This window comes from Portunus trituberculatus, chromosome 19 (assembly GCF_017591435.1).
Source record: "Portunus trituberculatus isolate SZX2019 chromosome 19, ASM1759143v1, whole genome shotgun sequence".
Taxonomy (NCBI): domain Eukaryota; kingdom Metazoa; phylum Arthropoda; class Malacostraca; order Decapoda; family Portunidae; genus Portunus; species Portunus trituberculatus.
In genome coordinates this window covers 10001-35000 of record NC_059273.1, presented here as the reverse complement: position 1 = coordinate 35000, position 25000 = coordinate 10001, and the positions used below count along the sequence as shown (strand labels likewise).

The 25000-nt window shown below is 37.3% G+C and overlaps 1 protein-coding gene across 1 annotated transcript in view; it reads left to right on the top strand.

Moving 5' to 3' along the window:
* Positions 1-25000, top strand: part of LOC123506064 (alpha-protein kinase 1-like) — a 49552-nt gene that overhangs the window by 22932 nt on the left and 1620 nt on the right. The window contains 1 exon segment of the mRNA XM_045257914.1: positions 781-1125. Within this exon segment, the coding sequence (XP_045113849.1) occupies positions 781-1125 (345 nt within the window).

The window sequence follows — 25000 nt, the reverse complement described above, 5'->3', positions numbered from 1 at the left end:
TAGAGAGTTGGCCTATACTTAAATAATGGTCTTCCAGATTGAAATCTGTACACTAGTAAAAATTGATAATATTTAGGATATAGAATATGTTTAACAAAGCACATACAGATTAAGTAAGAAAGCAGGACATGAAAAGAACTGGTTTTGGAAGAGATAAATAAAAAAAAGAGCAGGGAATGTTTGATGCTTTGAAGATGAAAGGATAAATGAAGTTGCTGGATGCCGATTAGTCATCTATGTATAAAAGATGATATGGCCTCATCCCACATCATTTGTAATGAACTGATCAAAGCAGACCTGGGAAAGGGGATGAATCTATTATTGTGCAACAAAGTCATGTTGTGGATATACCTTTGCATGCTGCACAGCTTAATCTGTACTGTTTGGTCCAGTGGTTCTCAAACTGGGGGCCACAGGAAGAATTTAGGGACCATGGCGAGCGTTTGCAAATTAATGCATTTCTAAATAATTTTGGAAATATTTTTATGGTATTTTGTAGTCTTTTGTAATCTAGAGATGAGTCAAACTTATCACAGAACTATCAAATGCAAGATAATAATGACTGTCAACCTTGTAATGAAGCAAACTTGTTCATTATTATTTATATATTTATTTGTTCTTTACCTTTTTTGTTAGTTGTTGTTAAGAATTCATGAATGGGAGAATGTAGACAAAGAGGTTGAGAATCATTGGTTTAGTCATATAGAAGTCTAGTTTCTGTGATTTGTGTAGAATGGTATGTTATGAAATTATTAATGTTAAATTTTGTTTTGTGATCAGGTTGGAGTAACACTGGTGCCCCAGATCTGACAGTACTCGACCCAGCAATTGTATCTTCAGGACAACTGACTGACTCTCGCTCAGATTCTCCTCCTCACTGGATGAAAACAATGGAGCAGCTCACAGAGGCAGGTCCTCATCCCCTCTGGAACAACTTAATCCCTTACAACCTTACTTCCTCTGGCTTGCCAACTGGTTTGGGTCCCCACACAGGCCAGTCGGGTCCTGCGGCTCCCACACAGCGCTCCGTGGCTCCCATGTGGCCCCCAACCTCTCCACCACCAGGCTTCAACTCCCTCTCCCCTCTACACCACCCCAAACAGCACGAACCACACAAGATCGAGAGTAAGTGCTGAGTGAATCCACACAGGTAATCTTTGGAAAACATGTTGCTGTTAAGGGTAGTTTATTAATGAATGTCTTAGATGTAGAATGATCAAAATTTGCATGTGCTTTGAGTAAAATAACAAATATTTCCAGTAGGAGAAAGGTGGAAGGTTCCAATGTTACAGTATCTAAAGAATGTTTTTTATTATGTTTGGAGTGTATATGAAAAGAACAAAGCAGTTTTTATTATGTTTGGAGTGTATATGAAAAAAAAAAAAAGCCACTTAGAAATATTAAATGGAGGTATGCTTATACAGGAACAAAATAGTGTTTCACTGAAACACAAAGTCACATTGCCAGTCTTGATAATGGTCATATTTTCAGTGATACTTGGAAAATAGAAGTGCTACTGTTTATCATTTTATTTTGTATCGTCTATGGGAAAATACCTAAAAAAAAAAACCTGTGGCCTAGGTAATTTTTTGTATGCTAAAGCAATTCTGGATGCATTTCAAAATATGGAGACTAATACCTGGAGATGTACTGATACTAGAATTTTGACCGATACTGATGCCAATTCCAATACCACAAAATTGGGCAGATACAGATACCACTACTGATACTGATACCGATACTAGATACTACTGATGCTAACAGTCCACTAGAAATCATAACCACCCTATAGTAAGACTGTTCCCCACAGTCATGTATTTTTATTTATTTATTTATTTATTTTTATTTATTTTTTTTTACATTACTATTTTTACTATTATTATTATTATTATTATTATTATTATTATTATTATTATTATTATTATTATTATTATTATTCAGCTAGATTAGGTTAGGTTAGGATATCTCAATTAGTTTACATAAGTTAGATTAATAATGTTAGGATAATTTAAAAGTTGGAAAAAATAACAAAGATGGTCTCTGAAAAAAAAGATACCCAACAATTTAAAATGCATACAAGCCATATAAGGAAATAGCCAATCTTTATTAATTTATTTGTATCATATTCTCTGACCCAGATAACTGACACTCCGACCATCATTTAAATAAGTCATGCTGAGTGTTACGGGTTCCAATGTGACATCGCTTATAAATACCACTAAGCGCTACTACAATATTCACCCACATTGAGTAGTTTGCCGTCCTATGTCCTAATGAGTTTTGTATGAATACTACTTTCCAACAATCTGAGTTGCCAAATACGTATGCATTTCAGCAGCATTTCCGGTGCGATGCTACCACGCGAGTGAAAGACACCAATAGTGCACAGAACATCCAGCCAGATGAAGCACACATACACACACACACACTAGGAATGATGTCATTATTTCTCTTTGTTTTTCATGTGTTATTTTAAATGTCTATACTATTGTTTATTTTAATAGGCATCACATGTGTGTGTGTGTGTGTGTGTGTGTGTGTGTGTGTGTGTGTGTGTATTCACCTAGTTGTATTCACCTAGTTGTAATTTTACAGGGCCTGGGTATCATACTCGTGTGGCCCCGTCTCCATATCTACACACATCCAACTTTCCTTTAAAACTATGCACACTCCTTGCTGACACCACCTCCTCACTCAAACCATTCCACACCTCCACACATCTTTGTGGGAAACTATATTTTTTCACATCCTTCAAGCATATTCCCTTGGCTATCTTTTTACTATGCGATCTTGTAGTTCTACTTAAGTTTTCCTCTCTCAACATCATTTGCTCATTATCCACTTCATCCAGTCCATTCAACAGTTTATAAACCTGTATTAAATCTCCTCTTTCTCTTCTTTGTTCCAAGGTAGGCAAATTCATTTCTTTTAATCTCTCCTCATAGGTCATTTCTGCCAATTCCGGAACCATTTTTGTTGCCATTCTCTGCAATCTCTCCAACTTCCTTATATGCTTCTTTTTATAAGGGGACCAAACCACTCCAGCATATTCCAATCTTGGTCTAATTACCATACTAATTAATTTCTTCATCATATCTTTATCCATATAATGGAAGGCTAATCCAATATTTTTATCAAATTATACGTTTCTCCAAACATCTTATCAATATGAGCCTCAAACTGCCCATGGTCTTGTATTATCACTCCCAAATCCTTTTCCTTTTCCACCTTTTTCAACACTACTTCTTCACCCATCTTATATGACCCTCTTGGCCGTCTTCCACTCTTCCCATCTCCATCACATGACTTTTGCTCAGATTAAATTCCATTTGCCACCTCTTGCTCCACTCCCAAATCTTATCCAGGTCTGCCTGTAAAATTTCACAATCTTCTTCACTCTTCACACACCTACACAACTTCGCATCATCCGCAAACAAATTAATATAACTGTTTACTCCTCTGGCATGTCATTTATATATACCAGGAAAAGTATTGGTGCCAGCACTGAGCCTTGTGGGACTCCACTCTCCACCACCAACCAGTCCGACCTTGCATCCCTTATTACCGTTCTCATCTCCCTCCATCTCAAGTAGTTTTCCATCCACTTTAACACTTTTCCTTTCAGTCCTCCATAAATCTCTACTTTCCATAACAGTCTCATGTGAGGTACCTTGTCAAAAGCTTTCTTTAAATCCAAATATACACAGTCCATCCATCCCTCTCTCTTGTATTTTGTCAACCACTCTTGAATAAAAGCTCAGTAGATTTGTTACACATGACCTCCCTTTCCTGAAGCCAAATTGATGATCCGATAATAACTTATGATCCTCCAGGAACCGTATCCAATATTTCTTTATCACCCTCTCACAAATCTTACCGACCACACTTGTTAGAGACACAGGTCTATAGTTAAGAGGCTCTTCCTTACTGCCTCCCTTATAAATGGGCACCACTTCAGCTCTCTTCCACTCTACTGGTACTTCCCTGTTTCTAATGAGCACCTTATAATATCATATAATGGATCAATCAATTCTTCTCTACACTCCTTCAATAATTTTCCTGAAACTTCATCTGGTCCCATCGCTTTATCATCTTTAAGTTCCTCCAACATTTTATATAACTCCTTTTAGGTATCTTAATGTCCTCCATGTGCACATTTCCTTGTACATTCTGTGGCTTTACAAACATTGTTTCTTTAGTAAATACTTGCTGAAACCTATTATTTAGCAATTCCGCTATATTCTTAGGGTCATCTACTATCCCTTGCTCTCCTTTTAATCTTTCAATGGACTCTCTCTTTTAAGTTTACCATTTATGAACCTGTAAAACAATTTTGGATGTTCCTTACTCTTGTCTACAATATCTTTTTCAAATTTTCTTTCTTCCTCCTCCTTACCCTCACATACTCATTTCTTGCCACTCTATAATTCTCCTTATTTAGTATATTCCTGCTCTTTTCCATCTTTTCCAAGCCACATCTCTCTTTTCCTTAGCCTTAACACAAGTTGCATTAAACCAATCCTTTCTTCCTTCCTCTCTTGGTTTATACTTTGGTACAAATTTCATAACTCCTTCTTTATAATATTTCATAAAAATCTCATATTTCTTTTGCACTTCTCTGATTTGTAACATCTCCTCCCAATCTAATTTTCTGAAATAATTTTTCAAACTTTCTGTGTCCATCTTTCTATAATTCAATCTACCACTCCTGTATGTCTCGTCCTTCCTTCGCTGTGTTGTTGCTATCTGCATTTCCATAACCACATGATCACTCTTTCCCAAAGGACACTTGTATTGTATATCTCCACATAGGTACACTTCTCTTGTTAACACCAAATCCAGTCTAGCCGGTTCATCATCTCCTCTATATCTAGTATTTTCCTTCACCCTCTGTTCCATCATATTTTCCATCATTAGATTAAGAAATCTCTCTCCCATGCTTTCTCCAACACCACTTACTAGATTTTCCCAATCCACCTCCTTACAATTAAAATCTCCTACTAGTATCACCTTTCTTTTTCCAGATAATACACTTTCCAAACTCTGTAAAGTATCCTTGATCATATTGTCGTATTCCTTAATGTCCAAGAATTTGTTTTAGGAGGTACATAGGTCACCATGATTATTAATTCTTTTCCATCACTTTTTATCCTTATGCTTATCACTTCTGCATTGTTCTTCCCATACCAAACCTTATCCACATTTATTTATTTCTTCGTCATAATCATAACTCCTCCTCCACCTTTACTCTCCCTATCCTTTCTCCATATATTATATTTATTATCCAAATTTATCTTTGTTTTTTCATGCAATTTTGTCTCAGTCAAACACACTATATCAGGCTTCTCCACTATCATATAGTCTTGCAATTCCAATCTACTTGACAGTATCCCATCTATATTAGTATACATTACGGTCCACCCACTGCTCCTCTAGGGGTTCCTCCGTATTCCTTCTTTCCACATACCACTTTCTGACTCTCTCTCCTATAACTCTCCAAAAACTTTCTCTTTCCTCCTCAGACCGCTCATCATTTTTCCTTCTCGCCTCTTCCACCAATTCCTTATATCTTCTCTCTTCCTCATTTCTATTCTTTCTCACAAACACCTCTTTACAACCTTCTATCTCTTAACTTTGATGTTCTATATAGGACATCCTCCGCAGATTGTTGTGACTTCAGTACTACTTTAATCGGTCTGTTCACTCCTCCTTATATGGACCCAGTCTATGGATCTCTTCCACTTCTTCTTGTAGGTCTTTTTTTTCATCATCATTTAGATTTTTGAACAGATCTCTTACCGTTTTCAATTCTTCCTTAATTCTCTTAGGCTTATATGTTATATTTTGTTCTTTCATCCCAAATATTAACACACTCTTCTTCTTTTCTGCTATTTCCTTATCAATGTTTCCTTATTCTTCATTACATTAACCAGTTCCTTGGACCTTTCTTTTTTGTCTTCCTTCAACTGATCTTTAATTATTTCTTGTAATCCAACCATCTCTGCTTCCCTCGACTCAGTCCATTGTGTTTTCTTCAGTTCCCATTCCCTTTCAAGCCTTTCATTCTGCTCACTAATCATTTCCTTAAAGTCATCTTTCTCCTTTACTACTCTCTCCATTTTCTCCTCCAACCGTCTCTTGTATTTTTCAACCTCCACCTTCAAATGCGCATTCTCATCCACCAATCGTTTTCATTTTCCTCCAGTCTCTTAACTCTTTCCTTCAAAGCCTTGGAATTCTCTATCCTGCTCCTCCTCACTCCTCTGAACTTTTAATTCCTTCACTAACTCCTCAAATCTCTTCTCCAACATCACCAATCTACCTTGCAATGTTGCCCCTGTTGAAGCTGGACTCATGCTTTGACTGGCCACTTTCGGCTTTGCTCCCTGGGCCTCATCAACATATTTTGAATTTGGTAATTTATTCCTTACCGGTCTATCCATTTTTCCTTACTTTTCCTGGGAACATGTGGGTGTGTGGTCACTGGGGGCCAGGCCTGGTAGTTACGTGTGTGGTTGGATGCGTTGGCTGGCCTTTGTGGGTTCCCGCTCTGTCGTTTGGAGTGTGGAGGTTCTCCCACCTCCGATCACTCCCATGTACACGCCACCAGGCTACGTTCACTCTGTACACTCGTTCACTCGCTCTGGTCGCCCCTCAATAGCAATAACTATTCTCACTCAAGCACATTGCTTAGCGTGTGGAGTGTTATTTAGATGCCGTTCATGCGCAGGAGGCACGTCCGCTCTCCACGGAGCGCGGAGTGTGTGTGTGTGTGTGTGTGTGTGTGTGTGTGTGTGTGTGTGTGTGTGTGTGTGTGTGTGTGTGTGTGTGTGTGTGTGTGTGTGTGTGTGTTTACTTAATTATATTTACTTAGTTATGTTTTACAGGAAAAGAGCTATGTTTATGCTGTCCTGTCTCCATACCTATAGTTATCCAGTTCAGCCTTAAAGTCATTAATATTTCTTGCTTGAACCTCTGTTTCATCCAAATTGTTCCATATTTCTATTCTTCTGTTTGGAAAACTATTTTTTATTGTCTCCTCTACATGCAATCTTTTTCAGTTTCATGTTGTGTCCCCTTGTATTTTTGAGTCCCACATCAATAGATCTTCATTGTCAACTCTGTCCATCCCCTTCCATACCCTGTATAGAGCAATTAGGTCTTTTTCTCTCTGTTGCAATGTTGAAAGTTTTAATATCTTTAATCTGTCCTCATGTTAGGTCTCTCAAACTTGGAACCATTTTGGTTGCAGCTCTTTGAATCCTTTCTATCATCCTTATATCTTTTTTGTTATGTGGTGACCATATAAGTGCAGCATATTCTTATTTAGGTCGAGTCTGTTAGTTTTTTTCATTCTCTCTTCATCTGTATAGGTAAATGCCCATTTCATTTTGCTTACTAACTCATATGTTTCCTCAACTATATTGCTAACATGTTTTTATGGTCATAAAATGTCATTTTTTTATAATACCCAGGTCTTTCTCCTCTTTTATTTTCAGAATTTCTTCCACTCCCATAGTGTAAGATCTCATCTGTCTTCTTATACTATTCCCTAGTTCAATAACTTTGCACTTTTTTTGCATTAAATTCCATTTCTCATTTCTTGTTCCACTCATGTATGCATATTATTCTAGTCTTTCTGTAGCATTTCACAATCCATGTCATTTTCATCAACCATATCACTGATAAATACATTACAGGGACCAGAATTGTTCCCTGTGGAACTCCACTTATAACTCTACACCATTTTGATTCCTCACCTTTTGTCACTATTCTCATATCTCTGTCTTTTAAGAAGTCTGTTATCCAATCCATTACTTTTCCCTGTAAACCACTTATATTTTTAATTTTCCATAGCAATCTTTGTTGTTGTTGTTTTAGATCCAGGTAAACACAGTCTTGACCATTCATCTCTCTCCTGAATTATACCCATTACTCTACTGTAGAAGCTCAATAAGTTTGTGACTCAAGATCTTCCACTTCTAAATCCAAATTGTCCTCCAGTTATTGTATGTGAATCTTCTAGCTGTTGCATCCATCTCTTTTTTTTTTTTTTTTTTTTTTTTTTTTTTTTTTCTGCAACCATGCTTGTTAGGAACACTGGTCTGTACTTCAGTAGTTTTTTTTTTTTTTTTTTTTTTTTTTTTTCTTAAACAATGGTACAATGTTTGCCCTTCTCCAGTCTAGAGAGACTTTTCCTTTTTTAAAAGAACATATAATGATGCTATGTAATATCTCTGCCAGCTAGTCATGACATTCCCTCAATGTACAATTTGACACTGCATCCAACCTACATGGATCTTCCTCGTTTCCTTGTCCCTGTGACCTGTTTGTGCCCCTTCAAGCTTGTTTTCTTTGGTGAATACCAATTGAAAACACCTATTCATTATTTCTGCCTATGATCTTGCATCCTCATATGCAACATTATCAACTTTTAATATATCTATTGTTTGCTTTTTTTTTTTTTTTTTTTTTTTTTTTTTTTTTTTTCATTAACATATTTATAAGAATTTTGGCTCACTTTTGCATTTGTTAACTATGTCTTTCTCGTAGTTACTTTGTTCCTCTCTTACTGTTTGGACATATTCATTTCTTACTACCTTAAATTCTTCCTGATTATTTAGTCATCCTCTTTTCCTCCATTTATTCCATGCTGCTTCTTTTTTCACTTGTGCAAATTTACATCTTATGCTTTACTATCACTGAATCTGATTTTGGGAACATATCTTTTAATCCCTTCATTAAATATTCATAAATATATTCCACTTCCCTTGTACATAATTTGCTGTATATAGTTGATTCCACTCAGCTTCTGTGAAGTATTCCCTTAACTTTGCAAAGTCTGCCTTCCATTTTGTGAAATTCATTTTTATTTACTGCTGAGCTGCTGTTTAGGCTGAATTCAATTAACAGATGGTTGCTTTTCCCTAGAGGGTACTGGTAATTTGTTTCTTCAATGACATCAATCTCTTTCGTAAACAATAGGTTGAGCCTTGATGCCTCCTCATTTCTTTCAACTCTTGTATTTTCCCTGATCTACTGTGTCATAGAGTTAATCATTATTAAGTTTAATAGTGTATATCTCCACAACTTTTCTCATTGTGTGGTCCAGTTCTCCCAGCATACCTCTGCAGTTGAAGTCATCCATAAATGTTACATACCTGCTTTCTTGCAATATTTTTTTTTTTTAAATAATTACCCATCTCTCAACATTTCTTTGTACTCTTCTTGATTCCATGCATTAGTTTCTGGTGGTACATGTACTACAGCAACATCTTTTTCCCATTCCATTTCCTTTTATCTTAATTTTTATTACTTCTGCCATACCTTCTCTCATCTCTACATTTTCCACTACTATATTATTCTTGGTCAGTAACATCACTCCTTCTCCTTTCTTACTATTCCTAGATCTTAACCGCAGATAATTTCCATCTCCAATATTTATATTTTCTACTGGCTCATTTAGTTTAGTTTCTGTAATGCCATGATATCTGGCTGCTTTATCTTGATGTAATTATTAACTTCATGTAATATTGATATTATACTATTTTGTGTATGCTGCTTACCATTTACTATTTCTACTTACATTATTGACTCCTCTTATTCTTTCCTTTTCTGATGCTACTGCCTCATCCTACCTTCCTTGACCTTCCAATAGAACTTTTTCTTCTCTTCCTCCAATCTGTTTTCTTTTTTTCCTTCGCCCCTCTTATAAGATTGCTTATTTTATTTCTCTCTTTATTCATGTCCTGTTTTATCCAAATTTGCTTGAGCTGCTCTGTCTTGTCCGGCCTTCATGCATGTTGTATCACCTCTGATGCTGTAGTTTATGCTGTGAACTTAACTTTCAGTGTCTTCTTCCTCCCTCTCTATATTTACCTATTCTGTGCACTTCCTTAGTTTCACTCACCCACCCTGAACATTTCTTACCACATTTGGTTTTTTTTTTTTTTTTTTTTTTTTTTTTAGAGATTTCTTTTCTTCATTTAACCCATAGATAACTATACTCTTCTGCTTGTCCCCTGGATTCCTTACCATAGATTCCTTCTGTTCGATTACCTTCTCTATCTCTTGTGTTAGGCCTACCTTTTCATTGTTGTGTTTCCACAATTTCTTTCAAAGTAACTTTTTCTTCCTCTCTTTCCTTTTTTCTGTTTGTGATGTTTGCCTTTGATTTGTCACTTCATTTTTCTATTTCTTTACTAACTCTATCTTCTTTTATCTTTTCCTTTAGCTTGGCCACTGGGTTTTCAGCACTTTGTTTTTTTCTTCTATATCACATTGCCTCTTTTCTTAGTTTATCACGCTTTCTATCAAATCACTGAGGCTACTTTCCACAAGGTTCATTTTCTTGATTTGCATTTTCACTTGCAATTCTTTGTTAGTCTCATCATTAAATCCTTGGAAGGGCAATTCCCACATTTCCTCCTTATCCTTCAAAGTGAAACCCATGGTCCTGCTATTTATGTATATTTGTCTAAAATCCTTTCCTTATAGTATGGAGACCAGACCTGCATATTCCTACTTCCTTACTTCATATTTCTAGGTAATTGTGATGGTTGCTGGTTTTGTTTAGTGGAGATCAGCTGTTTTTATGTCCACTCTCAATCAGGGCACTACAGTGTATTTACCTAGTTGTATTGTACAGGGTTTGAGCAGGGCTCATAATGTCCTGTCTCCATATCTCCACTTTTTTAATTGATCTTTGAAGCTATGCACATTATGTGCTTTAATAACTTCATCACTCAGTGCATTCCACTTTTCCACTGTTCTATGTGGAAAATTGTTTTTTCAAATATCCACACATTGCCTCTTCCTAATCTTCTTTAAATATCCTCTTGTCCTTCCAGCTTCTTTTGTCACCAGCACCAGGTCTTCCTTGTCTATCTTTTCAATGCCATTAACTACAAAGTTATTAGGTCTCCTCTTTCTCTTCTATCTTGTAAGGTTGGCAGTCTTTAATTCCAACATCATCTTTGTAGCTATCTTCTGGATCCGTTCTGATCTTATATCCTTTTTCCAAGCTTGGTGACCACACCATTGCTGCATATTCCAACTTTGGACATATCATGCTCATAATAATTTTTTCATCATATCTGTGTCCAAGTTCTGAATGCCACTCTAATATTAGTCAATATTTTATACAATGATCCAAATATCTTACTTAAGTGTTCTTTGGGGTTCAGATTTTCTTGTATAACCACTCCCAGATCTTTTTCCTCTTTAATATTTATTATTTGTTCCTCTCCCATCAGATACCGATTTTCTCTTATTCTTTCCTAATTCTGTTACGTGACATTTCTTGGCATTGAATTCTAACTTCCACTTCCTACTCCACTCATAAATTTTGTTTATATCTTCCAGCATCAGTAAATAGTCCTCTCTAGTCTTGATTACTCTTAGCAATTTTGCATCAGCAAACAAATTAATATAACTGGCCATTCCATTCTGTAGGTCGTTTACATATACCTGGAACATAATGGCTAACATTGACCCTTGTGGCACTCCATTTGTTACTTTACTCCAAAATGAGTATGTATCTCTGATCACAGTTCTCATCTCTGTCCTTCAAGTAATAACTTATCCAATTTAACATAATTCCTCTCAGTCCTTCTATGTTCTCTAACTTCCAAAGTAGTCTGCTATGAGGGACTTTATCAAAAGACTTTTTTATGTCTCAGTATACAGTGTCCATCCATCTGTGTCTGCTCTCCAGTACTTTTATTACTCTTGAGTAGAAACTTAATAAATTTGACACACATGATCTTGTTCTGATCCTAAATTGTCTGTTCGATATAACATGTTTTTCTTTCAGATATTTAACCCATTTTTCCTTGATAACAATTTCACATATCTTCCCCACTACACTTATAAGTGACACTGATCTGTAATTTAATGGCTCAGTTGACTTTCCTCCTTTGAATATTGGTGTGTGTGTATTTACCTAGGTGTAGTTTTACTGGGCCTGGGCTTTACGGTCGTGTGGCCCCATCTCCATATCTACACTTCTCCAATGTTTCTTTAAAACTATGCACACTTGTTGCTGACACCACTTCTTCACACAAACTGTTCCAAGTCTCGACACATCTTTGCGGGAAACTATATTTTTTAACATCTCTCAGACATCTTCCCTTCCTCAGTGTTTTACTATGCGATCTTGTGCTTCTAATGTCATATTCTTCTCTCAGGATCAGTTTCTCATTATCCACTTGATCCATTCGTGTGTGTGTGTGTGTTTACCTAATTGTATTTACCTAGTTGTAATTTTACAGGGTCTGGGCTTTACGCTCGTGTGGCCCCGTCTCCATATCTACACTAATCCAATTTTTCTTTAAAGCTATGCACTCTTTGCTGACACCACTTCTTCACTCAAACTGTTCCACGTCTCAACACATCTTTGCGGGAAACTATTTTTTTAACATCTCTCAGACATCTTCCCTTCCTCAGTTTTTTACTATGCAATCTTGTCCTTCTAATGTCATATTCTTCTCTCAGAATGAATTTCTCATTATCCACTTGATCCATTCCATTAATCAATTTATAAACTTGTATCAGATCCCTCTCTCCCTTCTCTGTTCCAGGGTTGGTAGATCCATAGCCTTTAGTCTCTCCTCATATGTCATCCCTTCAAATTCTGGAACCATTCTTGTAGCCATTTTTTGTAGTCTCTCCAACTTCCTTATGTCTTTCTTTTTATGGGGGGTCCACAGAACTCCTACATATTCCAATCTGGGTCTTATTATAGTACTTATCAATTTCTTCATCATTTCTTTGTTCATATAGTGAAATGCTAATCCAATATTCCTTACCAAATTATATGTCTCTCTGAAAATGGCTTACCGGTTGATTGTTTTCTTCCATCGTCACTCCCAAGTCCTTTTACTTTTTTACTTTTTCTAGTTCTACTCCATCTCCCATCTTATAGATTCCCACTGGTCTTCTTTCACTCTTCCATTTCCATGACATGGCCTTTATCCACATTGAATTCCATATCCCATTTTTTACTCCATTTCCAGATCTTGTTTAAGTCTTCCTGCAGTATTTCACAATCCTCTTTTTGCACAGTTTTACATCGTCCGCAAACAGATTTATGTAGCTGTTCACTCCCTCTGGCATGTCGTTTATATATATATAAGAAAAAAGTATTGGCGCCAATATTAACCCCCTGTTGCACTCTGCTTTCTACTGCTCTCCACTTGGACTTCATATCTTTAACTACTGTCCTTATTTCTCTCCCCCTTCAAATAATTTTCTATCCATCTCAATGTGCTTCTTTTTAAGCCACCCTTCTCCTCTAACTTCCACAGTAATCTTTCATGTGGCACTTTTTCAAACACCTTTTTAAAATCCAAATAAATACAGTCAATCCATCCCTCTCTCTCTTGTACTCTATCAACTATTCTAGAGTAGAAACTCAGTAAATTTGTTACACACAACTGACCTTTTCTAAAATCAAATTGGCTATTTAATGATAATTTGTTGTCTTCAAGAAAGTCAATCCATTGTTTCTTTATTACTCTTTCACACATCTTGCATATTATATTAGTTAGTGATACTGGTCTGTAATTTAAAGGTTCTTCTTTCCTTCCTTTCTTATATGTGGGAACCACCTCAGCTCTTTTCCATTCTAATGGTACTGTTTTATTTTCTATTGAGCATTTTATGATGTTGTATATAGGACTTGTTAGTTCTTCCTTACATTCTTTTGATATTCTGCCTGAGACTTCATCCAGTCCCATTGCCTTCTCTTCATCTAATTCATATAGACAGCCTCTCTTTCAAATTTGGATTCTTCAGTAAGGATCTCCTGAAATTTACTATTTAACAGTTCTGCCATACTTTTTGGGTCTTCCACCATCACGTGCTCTCCTTTTAACCTTTTTATTGTTTCTGTTTGCCTTATTTTTCCATTTATGAATCTGTAGAACAATTTTGGTTGCTCCTTATATTTTTCGACAATGTCCTTTTCATAGTTCCTTTCTTCTTCCTTCCTCACCCTAGCATATTCATTTCTTGCTGCTTTGAAGTTTTCCTTATTTTCTGGATTTATATTTCTCCTCCACCTTTTCCATGCTCCATCTCTTTTCTCCTTTGCCCTAGCACACCTTTCGTTAAACCAATCTGTGTGTGTGTGTGAGAGAGAGAGAGAGAGAGAGAGAGAGTGTAGTTTTCCTTTCTTAATGAAAATATTTGCTATTCAGTAATATGTACTATATAGTACATATATTAAATACACTAAACTTCCAGTTAAGACACATTATATTGGAAACTTTAAGAGTTCTCGGTGTGTCTTGTGCGTGGCGTTATGGCACTGCACTAAAATATTTTGTCAACTGCCCTGTGGCATTTTACCTTGAATTAAAATTATAAATATTGATTAAAGTTTCGTTCAGCTTGGTGACACTGCACTGGAATATTTTGCCTTACCTAAACTGCACTGTTATGTTTTATTTGGAATTGAATGATAATAAATGTAAATTTTTATTCCATATAGCTTAATGTTCCTGAGTGCTTAGCCTGGGAGCCAGTGGGTGATGATTCTGTTAGTGTAGCATTTGAATCATTTGAAATATTCTTTACAAAATCCTAAGTTAAAGATGGCAGAGTAAAAGTTGAGGAGAAACATCTACCACTGTTTGAATAAATGTCTGTTTACTAATACAAATATACTGCTGTCGTATAACTGAATTGTTGTTTATAGTCTAACTGTCAGAAGATTTAAAATCTTATAGATAACAAGTAAACCATGATAAAGTTGACAAACCTTGACTCACGTATACACAGCAGCAGACTGCAGTGTGTCTATCTATATACAAATACACACCACCCATCTATCTGTCCCCTCCAACCAACCATGCACATACAGAGAGATATGACAGGAATGGACAAGGAGACAGGTCACAGAGAGCTTAGCTCGGGCCCTGTAATACACAAATAGGTAAATACACACATACACACACACACGATATATTCTTGCAGAAATACAATGAAGGGGTAAAAAAGTTTGTTCCTGTTTATAGAGTTCAGAAAAAAAAATACATGCTTGGTACAAAGCTAGATGCATACAATAAAAAAAGGCAGAAGATAAAACGGGGAGGAAACTCTTAAAGCAGAGAAATGACTATAACAGACGGCAGTACAAAGATGCTAGAAATGAATATATTAGAGTAAGGAGAGAGGAAGAAAGAAAGTTTGAAAAAGATGTAGTGGATAAAAGCAAAGATGAACCCAAACTTTTCTACAAGTTTATAAATGGTAAAACAAAGAATAAGGAAATAATTGAAAAAAAAATAATTAAAGAAGGGAAGACATACCAAACAAAGAAGGAAATGTGTTAAATAATGAATGAGAGCTTCAAAACAGTATTCACTACAGAAGATGATTTCACAGAACCTAATATGACATTGGATTGGCAAGGATTACAGGAGATTGCAGTGCACAAAGAGGATATTGAAAGATTACTGGATAAGTTGGAAGTCAGAAAAGCAATGGGGCCAGATGGTGTATCAGGCTGGGTGTTAAAAGAATATAAAGAGCAATTACTGGAATTTTGGAAATACAGTAAGCCCCCGCACTTGGCGAAATTAGCTTTTGGCGTTAGGGTGGCCACGGACCACTGCATGCACACTTGGCGATTTTAATTCAAACTTGGTGGTCCCCTGGCGGCCGCACGACGAACCACGCAGCTCCCCAGTGACGTCAAACCTCTCTCAAAACCTATCAGAATGCAGTGTGAGATTCCCCTTCAGCTATTTTGTTTGTGCTACCTTCTGTTCTGCTAGCGTGAGAATGAATTCTGGCGATTTACTGCCAACATGCCTTCTACCACGGCAAGAGGGGTAAGGACAATGGTGGTGGAGGCAAGGACGAAAGTGGGCGAGGGAAACTGGTGGAAAAACGGGAGTTACAGCCTTTATATTATGTCATATTAGCTTCATTTATTGCTTATTGGTCTGTTTTGTACATGTGTTCTAATATGTGAAGGCAAAACAAATTATTTCAGCTCGAAAGATGGTACACTCAACCCTCGAAACAACGGACCTCCCATCAACGGATTTCGGAAACTACGGACAAATTCTGGAGTCCTGCTTAATTTACAGACAAATATCAATATGCGCGCGATTGTCTGTTCCCAGCAAATTATTGTCCGGTAGGTGACGGGTTGGTCACGTCATCAGCTGTTGGCCGCCACGTTTTATCTTCAGTTCGTGCATTTTCAGCCAACAGCGAACATTGTCCAGTGCTTACCATGGCTTTTTTATGCATTTGTACCCATCCCTCGAGTGCTTAACCTATCCAAAATGCCTCCTAAACCTAGTAAACCAGTGAAGCGTAATCGAAAGGCTCTTCCAGTGGCTGCTAAGTATTTTACGTACATTTTATACAGTTTTTTACGTACTTTTGCAAAGAACGAACTTTTGCATTCTACGGACAGGGTCGTGCATGCATTTGTCCGTTGTTTCGAGGGTCGAGTGTATTTAGGAGTCAAAATAGGGACTTGACTAAAAACTGATTGAGGCATTTTTTAGGCAATTTATATGGTATAAAGGACTTGTGTTTGGCAAAATTCACATTTGGCGGTAGTTTCATCAGACTAACTAATTAGTTCAGTAAATGAAGGGAAAGTTCCACTAGAGTGGAAGAGAGCCAACATAATACTGATATTTAAAGGAGGAAAGGCAACTGAACCACTAAGCTACAGACCAGTGTCACTTACATGTGTCATAGGGAAGGTTTGTGAAATCATTATCAAAGAAAAATGAGTTCAATTTCTAAAAGAGGAGCAAGTCATATTGAAAAGACAGTTTGGGTTCAGGACAGGGTGGTCATGTGTATCAAACTTATTAAGCTTCTACTCGAGAGTTATTGCATGACTTGAAAATAGAGATGGATGGGTAGACACAGTATACCTGGACATTAAAAAGGCTTTTGATAAAGTCCCACACGGAAAACTTCTTTGGAAACTAGAGTACAGAGGAGGACTGCGTGGAACCTTGCTCGAATGGACAAGAGATTATTTGACGGATAGGGAAATGAGGACTGATCAGAGATACATACTCATCCTTGGGTAAAGTAACTAGCAGAGTGCCACAAAGGTCAGTGTTAGCCCCCATTATGTTTCAAGTTTATGTAAACGACATTCACATTGGGATAAACAGTTATATAAATTTATTTGTTGATGATGCAAAGTTGCTAAGAGTCACCAAAACCAGAGAGGACTGTCTGCTGTTGCAGGAAGATTTAAACAAGATTATGAATGGAGCAAGATGTGAAAATTGGAGTTTAATGCCAAGAAATACCACATAATGGAACTAGGAAAGAATAAGTGAAGACCAGTATGGAACTATTTGATGGGAGAGGAGCAAATAATGAAGACTAAAGAGGAAAAAGATCTTGGAGTGATCATACAAGAAAATCTGAATCCTGATAAACACATAAACAAGGTATTTGGACTATCATATAAGATGTTGACTAATATAAGAGTGGCATTTCATTACATGGATAAAGATATGATGAAAAAAAATCATCACAAACATGATGTGCCCAAGGCTGGAATATGCAGCAGTTGTGTGGTCTCCGAGCTCTAAAAGGGATTTAAGGAAATTGGAAAGGATACAGAAGATTGCTGCAAAGATGGTGCTGGAATTAAAAGACCTCACATACGAAGAACGACTGAGGGAAATGCCAACCTTACAAGATAGAAGAGAATGCGAAGACCTAATAACAATATATAAGATAGTTAATGATATAGAAAAGATACAAAGAAGACCTGGTGCTGTTGACGGAAGAAGATGGAAGGACAAGAGAACATGAAAAGAAGATCAGGATAAGGCAGTGTGTGAAGGATATTGGAAAATACAGTTTTCCACACAGAACGGTGGAAAAATGGAATTCATTGGATAATGGAATTGTCACTGCACATACAATAATACTCCACTTAACGAATGTTTGTCTAACAAATTTCCTGTTTAACGTACTATATAAAGTTTGACCAGAAAGTCCACATGACGTACGACCAAATCCGTTTTAGCAAATTTTCTGGGTTTGAATTTCCCAGGTGAAGGACCAAACGCGGCAGCTTCACTGTGACTGGCTGGTTCCCCGCCTCTGTCTCCAGCACTCCTGAAGCTGGATCCAAGATCCAATGCATCAGTGGGTGGAGGAGTCAACAAGGTACATGAGGGAAGAAGAACCATTGTTGCTTGACCTAGTACTCACAGAGAAACCAGAGCCCCTTCCAATCATGCAATACCTTAGTCCAATGGGAAGAAGTGGTCATGTGACATTAGAGATGCAAATTCAGGAGGAGGATGGGATAAGTTACAGAGATGATTACAAAGGGGAGAGATTAAATTATGCAAGAGTGGATTTTGAAAAATTAAAGATCTATTTTGCTGATATTGAGAGGTGAAACATTATGTAGGGAAAGACAGTACAAGGGAAATATGAAATATTCTTACAAAAATATAATGGAGTAAAAATATTTGTACCTGTATATAGAGTTAAGAAAAAATACATGCTTGGTGCAATGGTAGATGCATACAAGCTAAAAAGGCAAAAGATAAAGCCTGGAAGAAATTCTTAAAACAAAGAAATGACTATAACAGACGGCAGTACAGGGATGCAAGAAATGAATATATTAGAGTAAGGAGAGAAGACAGAAACTTTAAGAAAGATGTGATGAATAAAAGCAAAGACAAACCCAAGCTTTTCTACAATTTTATAAATGGCAAAACGAAGAACAAGGAAACAATTGAAAAAAAAATAATTAAAGGAGGGAAGACATACCTAACAGAGAAGGAAATGTGTGAAATAATGAATGGGAGGTTCAAAACAGTGTTCACTGCAGAAGATTTCACAGAATCTAGTACGACATTGCATTGCCAAGGATTACAGGAAATCATAGTGCACAAGGAGGATATTGGAAGATTATTGGATAAGTTGGATGTCAGAAAAGTAATGGGGCCAGATGGTGTATCAGGCTGGGTGTTAACAGAATGTAAAGAGCAACTACTGGATTCAATTTGGGAAATAATTACAAGTTCAGTAAATGAAGGGAAAGTTCCAGTAGAATGGAAGAGAGTCTGCATAATACTGATATCTAAATGAGGAAAGGCAACTGAACCACTAAACTACAGACCAGTGTCACTTAAAAGTGTTTTTGGGAAGTTGTGTGAAATAATTATCAAAGACGAATGGGTAAAATTTCTAGAAGAGGAGCAAGTCATATCGAACAGACAGTTTGTGTTCAGGACAGGGAGGTCATGTGTATCAAACTTATTAAGCTTCTACTTGAGAGTTATTGCAGAATTGGAAAGTAGAGACGGATGGTGGACACAGTATACCTGGACATAAAAGAGCCTTTTGATAATGTCCCGCATGGAAGACTACTTTGGAAACTAGAGAATATAGGACTGTGAGGAACCTTGCTCCAATGGACAATAGATTATTTAAAGGATAAAAAATGAGAACTGTGATCAGAGGTACATACTCATCTTGGGGTAAAGTTACTAGCAGAGTGCCACAAGGGTCAGTATTAGCCCCCGTTATGTTTCAGATTTATGTAAACGACATTTACATTGGGATAAACAGTTATACAAATTTATTTGCTGATGATGCAAAGCTGCTAAGAGTTATCAAAACCAGAGAGGACTGTCTGCTGTTGCAGGAAGAAGATATAAACAAAGTCTATGAGTGGAATAGGAAGTGGAAACTGGAGTTAATCCCAAGAAATGTCACATAATGGAACTAGGAAAGAATAAAAGAAGACCGGTATGGAATTATTTGATGGAAGAGGAACAAATAATGAAGACTAAAGAGGAAAAAGATGTGGGAGTGATCATACAAGAAAATCTGAGCCCAGTAAAACACATTGACAAAGGTAGGGTGGAAAAAATCATCACAAGCATGATATGTCCAAAGCTGGAATATGCAGCTGTGGTGTGGTCTTCAGCCTTTAAAAAAGACATAAGACGATTAGAACAGATAGAGAAAATTGCTACAAAAATAGTGCTGGAACTAAAAGACCGAACATATGAAGAAAGGCTGAAGGAAAAGATCAGAAAGAGGCATTATGTGAAGGATATTGAAAAATACAGAAGTGAGATGCATTGAGTAATGAAGTTGTTACAGCACATAATGTACATAACTTTAAGGAAAAATTGGATAAATGGAGACAGGACACTATGAGCCCCACTCGAACCCTGTACAATATAACACACACACACACACACCGTGTCACATGTATAGAAATACAAACAAATACAGAAAAGCACAGATAAATGCACAAGTTTTTAGTATGAGAGTGGGCAAGATGTGTGCAGTCTTGTCCTCCCATTTTTCTCAATCTCTGAATCTCTCCCTAAGTGGAGGAGTGTAGTAGGTCCCTAAGTTCACTATCAACCTGTCTTGTACACATATGGTAGCAGTAGTGACTTATTAGCAAAGAATATACTCTATTACTGTGCACCATGGACTCAATATGCTGTATTAGACTGAATATTTTGGCTTTATCATCAATTTAATTTTATGGCCATAAAACATTCAGATTCTGCTTAGCAGAATAACTGCATAGTGAGATACACGACATAATAAATTCTATTCCTTGGTATCTTAAGTATCAGTAGTAACAGCAGGAAATGAGCCAATACTGATACATTGGGTACATCTCTACTAATAACTGAAGTGAAGGTGAAGATTTAGTCTTTTCATTTGTTGTGGTGGGATTACTACAGTAGTTTGAAGTTCTATTCTTGGGAGACTATCTCATTGTGAATTGGAATCTTACCTACATGTCACCATGATAACCGAGCAAGTTCTATGTGGTTACACCAAAGATACACTTGGATGATGATATGGGCCCTAATATGGGTATCACTATATATAAAACTGCCTGCACCACTAATGGGCAGAAGCTGAAGAGCACTTCCCACGTACACTCTTCAAATATGCCTACAGGCACTATAGGCCATGATATAAATAAATAAATAAATAAAAGTGCATTGCATGTATCATGATTAGATTGAAGTGTCAATAAGTTTGACAAAATTGGTTTAGTATTGAGGTGTAGTGCATGTGAGATTTTGTCTTTTTGATGGAGAAGTATGTGTGACTAAGTAAGATGTGGCAGTGCAGTGTATACCTTGCTGTGTAAGTTATGTAAAAGACAGTCATTAGGATAGAATTTGGTAAAGTGGCAGTTCTGACAATGAAAGTAGGTGACTAAAGAAAGATTAGAGAGCACAGAATAGAGGGAAAAATAATAGGCTGGATAAGGTGATGGTTAGGTGATAGGCAACAGAGGGCAGTAATTAACAAAGCTAATTCTGAGTCAGGTCAAGCAGTTAGCAGGGTGCCACAGGGAATTTTAGGGTCATTGTTATTTCTTACAAACATAAATTATTTCGGTAGTGGAATTAGTATTGATATTAGTGAATTTGCAGATAACGTGAAGATAAGTAGATTAACCCTTAACGTACGGTGATAATTTCATGACGATTGTACCGTCGCGTGCGGAGAGGCGGGGATCGTTCTGGGAATCATGATTTTTCCGCACTAAATGTTTGAATCTCTCCCCCTCACTGTTGGTCCTGGGGCAAGTGAAGGTATCATGCATCTTTTCTCCACTCCTCTATTGCCTGCTATAATGGATATCATATCTTAGTATTCATATACGCTCATGCCATGAGGATGACTAAGATATGATATCCATTATAGCAAGCAATAGAGGAGTGGAAGCATAAATTTAATATCATGATGAAAGACAACATGCAGGCTAAAAGGGTCACACGAAGAAGAAGTGGCCAAGTCGCCATGAGTCTCTGCCTTGTCTGTGGCCAATCTTATCTCTGCTTTATTTTTTGGTATTCCATGTAAGATTTCACTTTATGCATTACAAAACAATCCTTTCTTGGGGGCAAGGTTTGTAAAAAGCTAATAGAAAAATATATAATTTTTTCTTTAATCCATGTGGTATGTTGGGGACCAGCCCAGAATGCATCCCCCTATTTCCATTATTTCCTATGGGAAAATTACATCCACTTAATGAATTTCCGCTCTACAAACAGCTTTGACATCCCCTATCCTGTTCGTTAAGCGGAGTATTCCTATACAGGCAACCCCCATTTAACGAAGGGGTTACGTTCCTAAAAAACACTTCATTAAGCAAAACTTCGTTAAGCGAACCGATTATAACAAGTTTAACCCCTGATTTGAACTTCCATTGAGAGTAAGCAAAGCGAGAGTGTATCATAGTACAGTAAAAGGTTTAATGAAAGTAAGAATTATGAAGTTAAACATTTAGGTAGTTTAATTTAAGTCATTATAATGTACACTAATGTATGTATGTATGTAACTTTATAATGTTGATGATCTTAACTTTATGAAGGGAGGAAGAGTGAAACGGGAAAAACACTAACCAGCAACCTGTGGAATGTAAACAAAGTGCGCATCATTGTACTGCATACAAAACTTATGTACCACATTTCCACAAGGCTTTCCATTTTATCCATTGTAGAGTCAAGAGTTCAGGTGGTTCTTTTAGCTTGCAAGGAAGATACGGTCTCACCAGCCTCCTTAACCCTTAACTTCCGGCGGTCATATATAAACGTTTGCGTCAGAACGTCCGAAGTGACGGGATTCGTCCCAGTAATCAAGATTTTTCCCGGCGTAATTTTAAGTCTCTCGCGCTCTCTTGAGGCGGATGGTGAGTAAGTATCTGGCATCTTTTACCACACAAGTGTTTCCACAAGAGCTCCTAATTTTAGAGGTAACTGAACTGTTTTCCCGTTTTATGGGCGACACTTGGCAACTCGGTGGCGCTGGGTAGAAAGGTCAGTGATAACAGCGAAGGATCGGGTCAGATTGTAAATCACCATGGAGCAAGGCAGAACCCTTTTACTTAGCAGTGGTTCTGAGCTAGAAGAAAGTGACAGTGAATATATAGAAGAAGAAACTGGGGAAAGTGAAGAGACTAGTAGTGAGGACACGGATGTAGAGCATCATTCACCTGCTTTCTCAGGAGAACAGACAGAGAGACAGAGACTCTTACACAGTATAAGTGACAGTGAAGGCAATAATGATGAAGAACAGACTCCAGATAATGTGTCAAGGACACAGAGTGTTTCTAGAGAGGCGAGGCATGCGCGTGCTCCTCGCGTTCTGGGGAGGCGATCAAGGGGGCGTGGCAGAGGTGGCGCGAGACCCCGACCTGTCTTTCAATGGAGGGAATTCAATGATGATTTTTCCCAGTTATGCCTGATTTATCTGTGTCTCCTGGCATAACAGCTGAATTCCCTCCTGTGCAACACAATTGTGACTATTTCATGGCGTTTCTCAGTGATGCTTTCTTGGACCATATAGTGAGTGAGAGCAACACTTTTCATGATGAAGAAACAGCAGATGATGATGATGTGCCCCATAGCTCTCACGAGAAAGAGTGGAAAAACATCACAAGAAATGAACTCCTGGCGTTCATAGCCGTCACGCTTCTTATGAGTCATTCGAGAAAAGCTTTGAGGTAACTCATCTGAGTCACACGCGGGCCTACACACATCAACACTTGTCAGAGAGAGAGAGAGAGAGAGAGAGAGAGAGAGAGAGTAATGCTTACACACACACACACACACACACACACACACACACGTGTCTCAGAAATCAGTGATATACACACACACACACACACACACACACACACACACACACACACACACACACACACACACACACACACACACACACGTGTCTCAGAAATCAGTGATAATATGTCCTTCTTCCTCTCTCTCTCTCTCTCTCTCTCTCTCTCTCTCTCTCTCTCTCTCTCTCTCTCTCTCTCTCTCACACACACACAGACAGAGAGAGAGAGAGAGAGAGAGAGAGAGCGTCGCTCTCCGGGCTGTTTCCTCTTGACTGGTCACACCGTTCGGAGGAGGAAACTTTGATAAAACAATAACTAAACTCTCAGACGTCATATCGAGCTGGAAAGTACATCATTGTATTCAGAATAACACAGAAAATAATTATCAGTATTCAAACTGTGTTCTGACAATTTTAGGTGTACCATTTTCCCGTCATTAGACAGGAAAAATATTTTAATCCCGGAAGTTAAGGGTTAATAGACAGATGGTAGTAAAATGAACCCTTCGTTGTAGCGAAATTTCGTTGTGTGAACCTTCGTTAAACGGGGGTTGCCTGTACTTCTAATATGTGGTTTCTTTTTCTTTTTCTGTTTTGCACATCATTTCATATATCAGTTCGCATTTTCATGATATAAAAGTGCAAAAGTTCCTACTTTTACATCAAATTCAAGTGCCCAAAAGGAGAGAGAGAGCACATGTGCTATGTTATCGGAGCTTGGGGGGTATTTCTTAGCAGCGGATTCTACCTGGGGTTCGGGGAAAATTTTTTTATATGCAATAACTTTGCTCTCAGAGGTCATAACATGTTGAAAACTACATCATTATACTCAGAATAACACAGAAAAATATGCTTTTATAAGGAAAAAAAATCTTTTATCATTTTTGACAGGTGTGATTTTTCCCTGCTGTAACAGATGGAAAGTAAATCAGCTCCCCATACTTTAAGGGTTAATAAGGTCAAATTCAGATGCCATTGCGTTGCAGACAGATTTGGATAGGGTGAATGAATGGACAGAAATGGCAAATGCAGTTCAACATTAACAAATGCAAGGTACTTGGCATAGGCAGAGGAAATCCACACAATAGGTATACAATAATAATGAGGCTCTTGTAGGTTCATTATATGAAAAAGACCAAGGACTAATACTGTAGTTAACTCCAATCTTGGTCAAAGAAAACAATGCATATAGGATAGAAATAAGGCAAAGAGGGTGCTAAGATGAATTTTTAGGAGTGTTAAAAGTAGAAACCTTGAAGTAATATTAGATTTATATTTGACACTGGTCAGACTGCATCTAAATTATATAATACAGTTCTAATTCCCACATTATATAGGCAGGATATAGGTCTGTTAGAGTCAATCC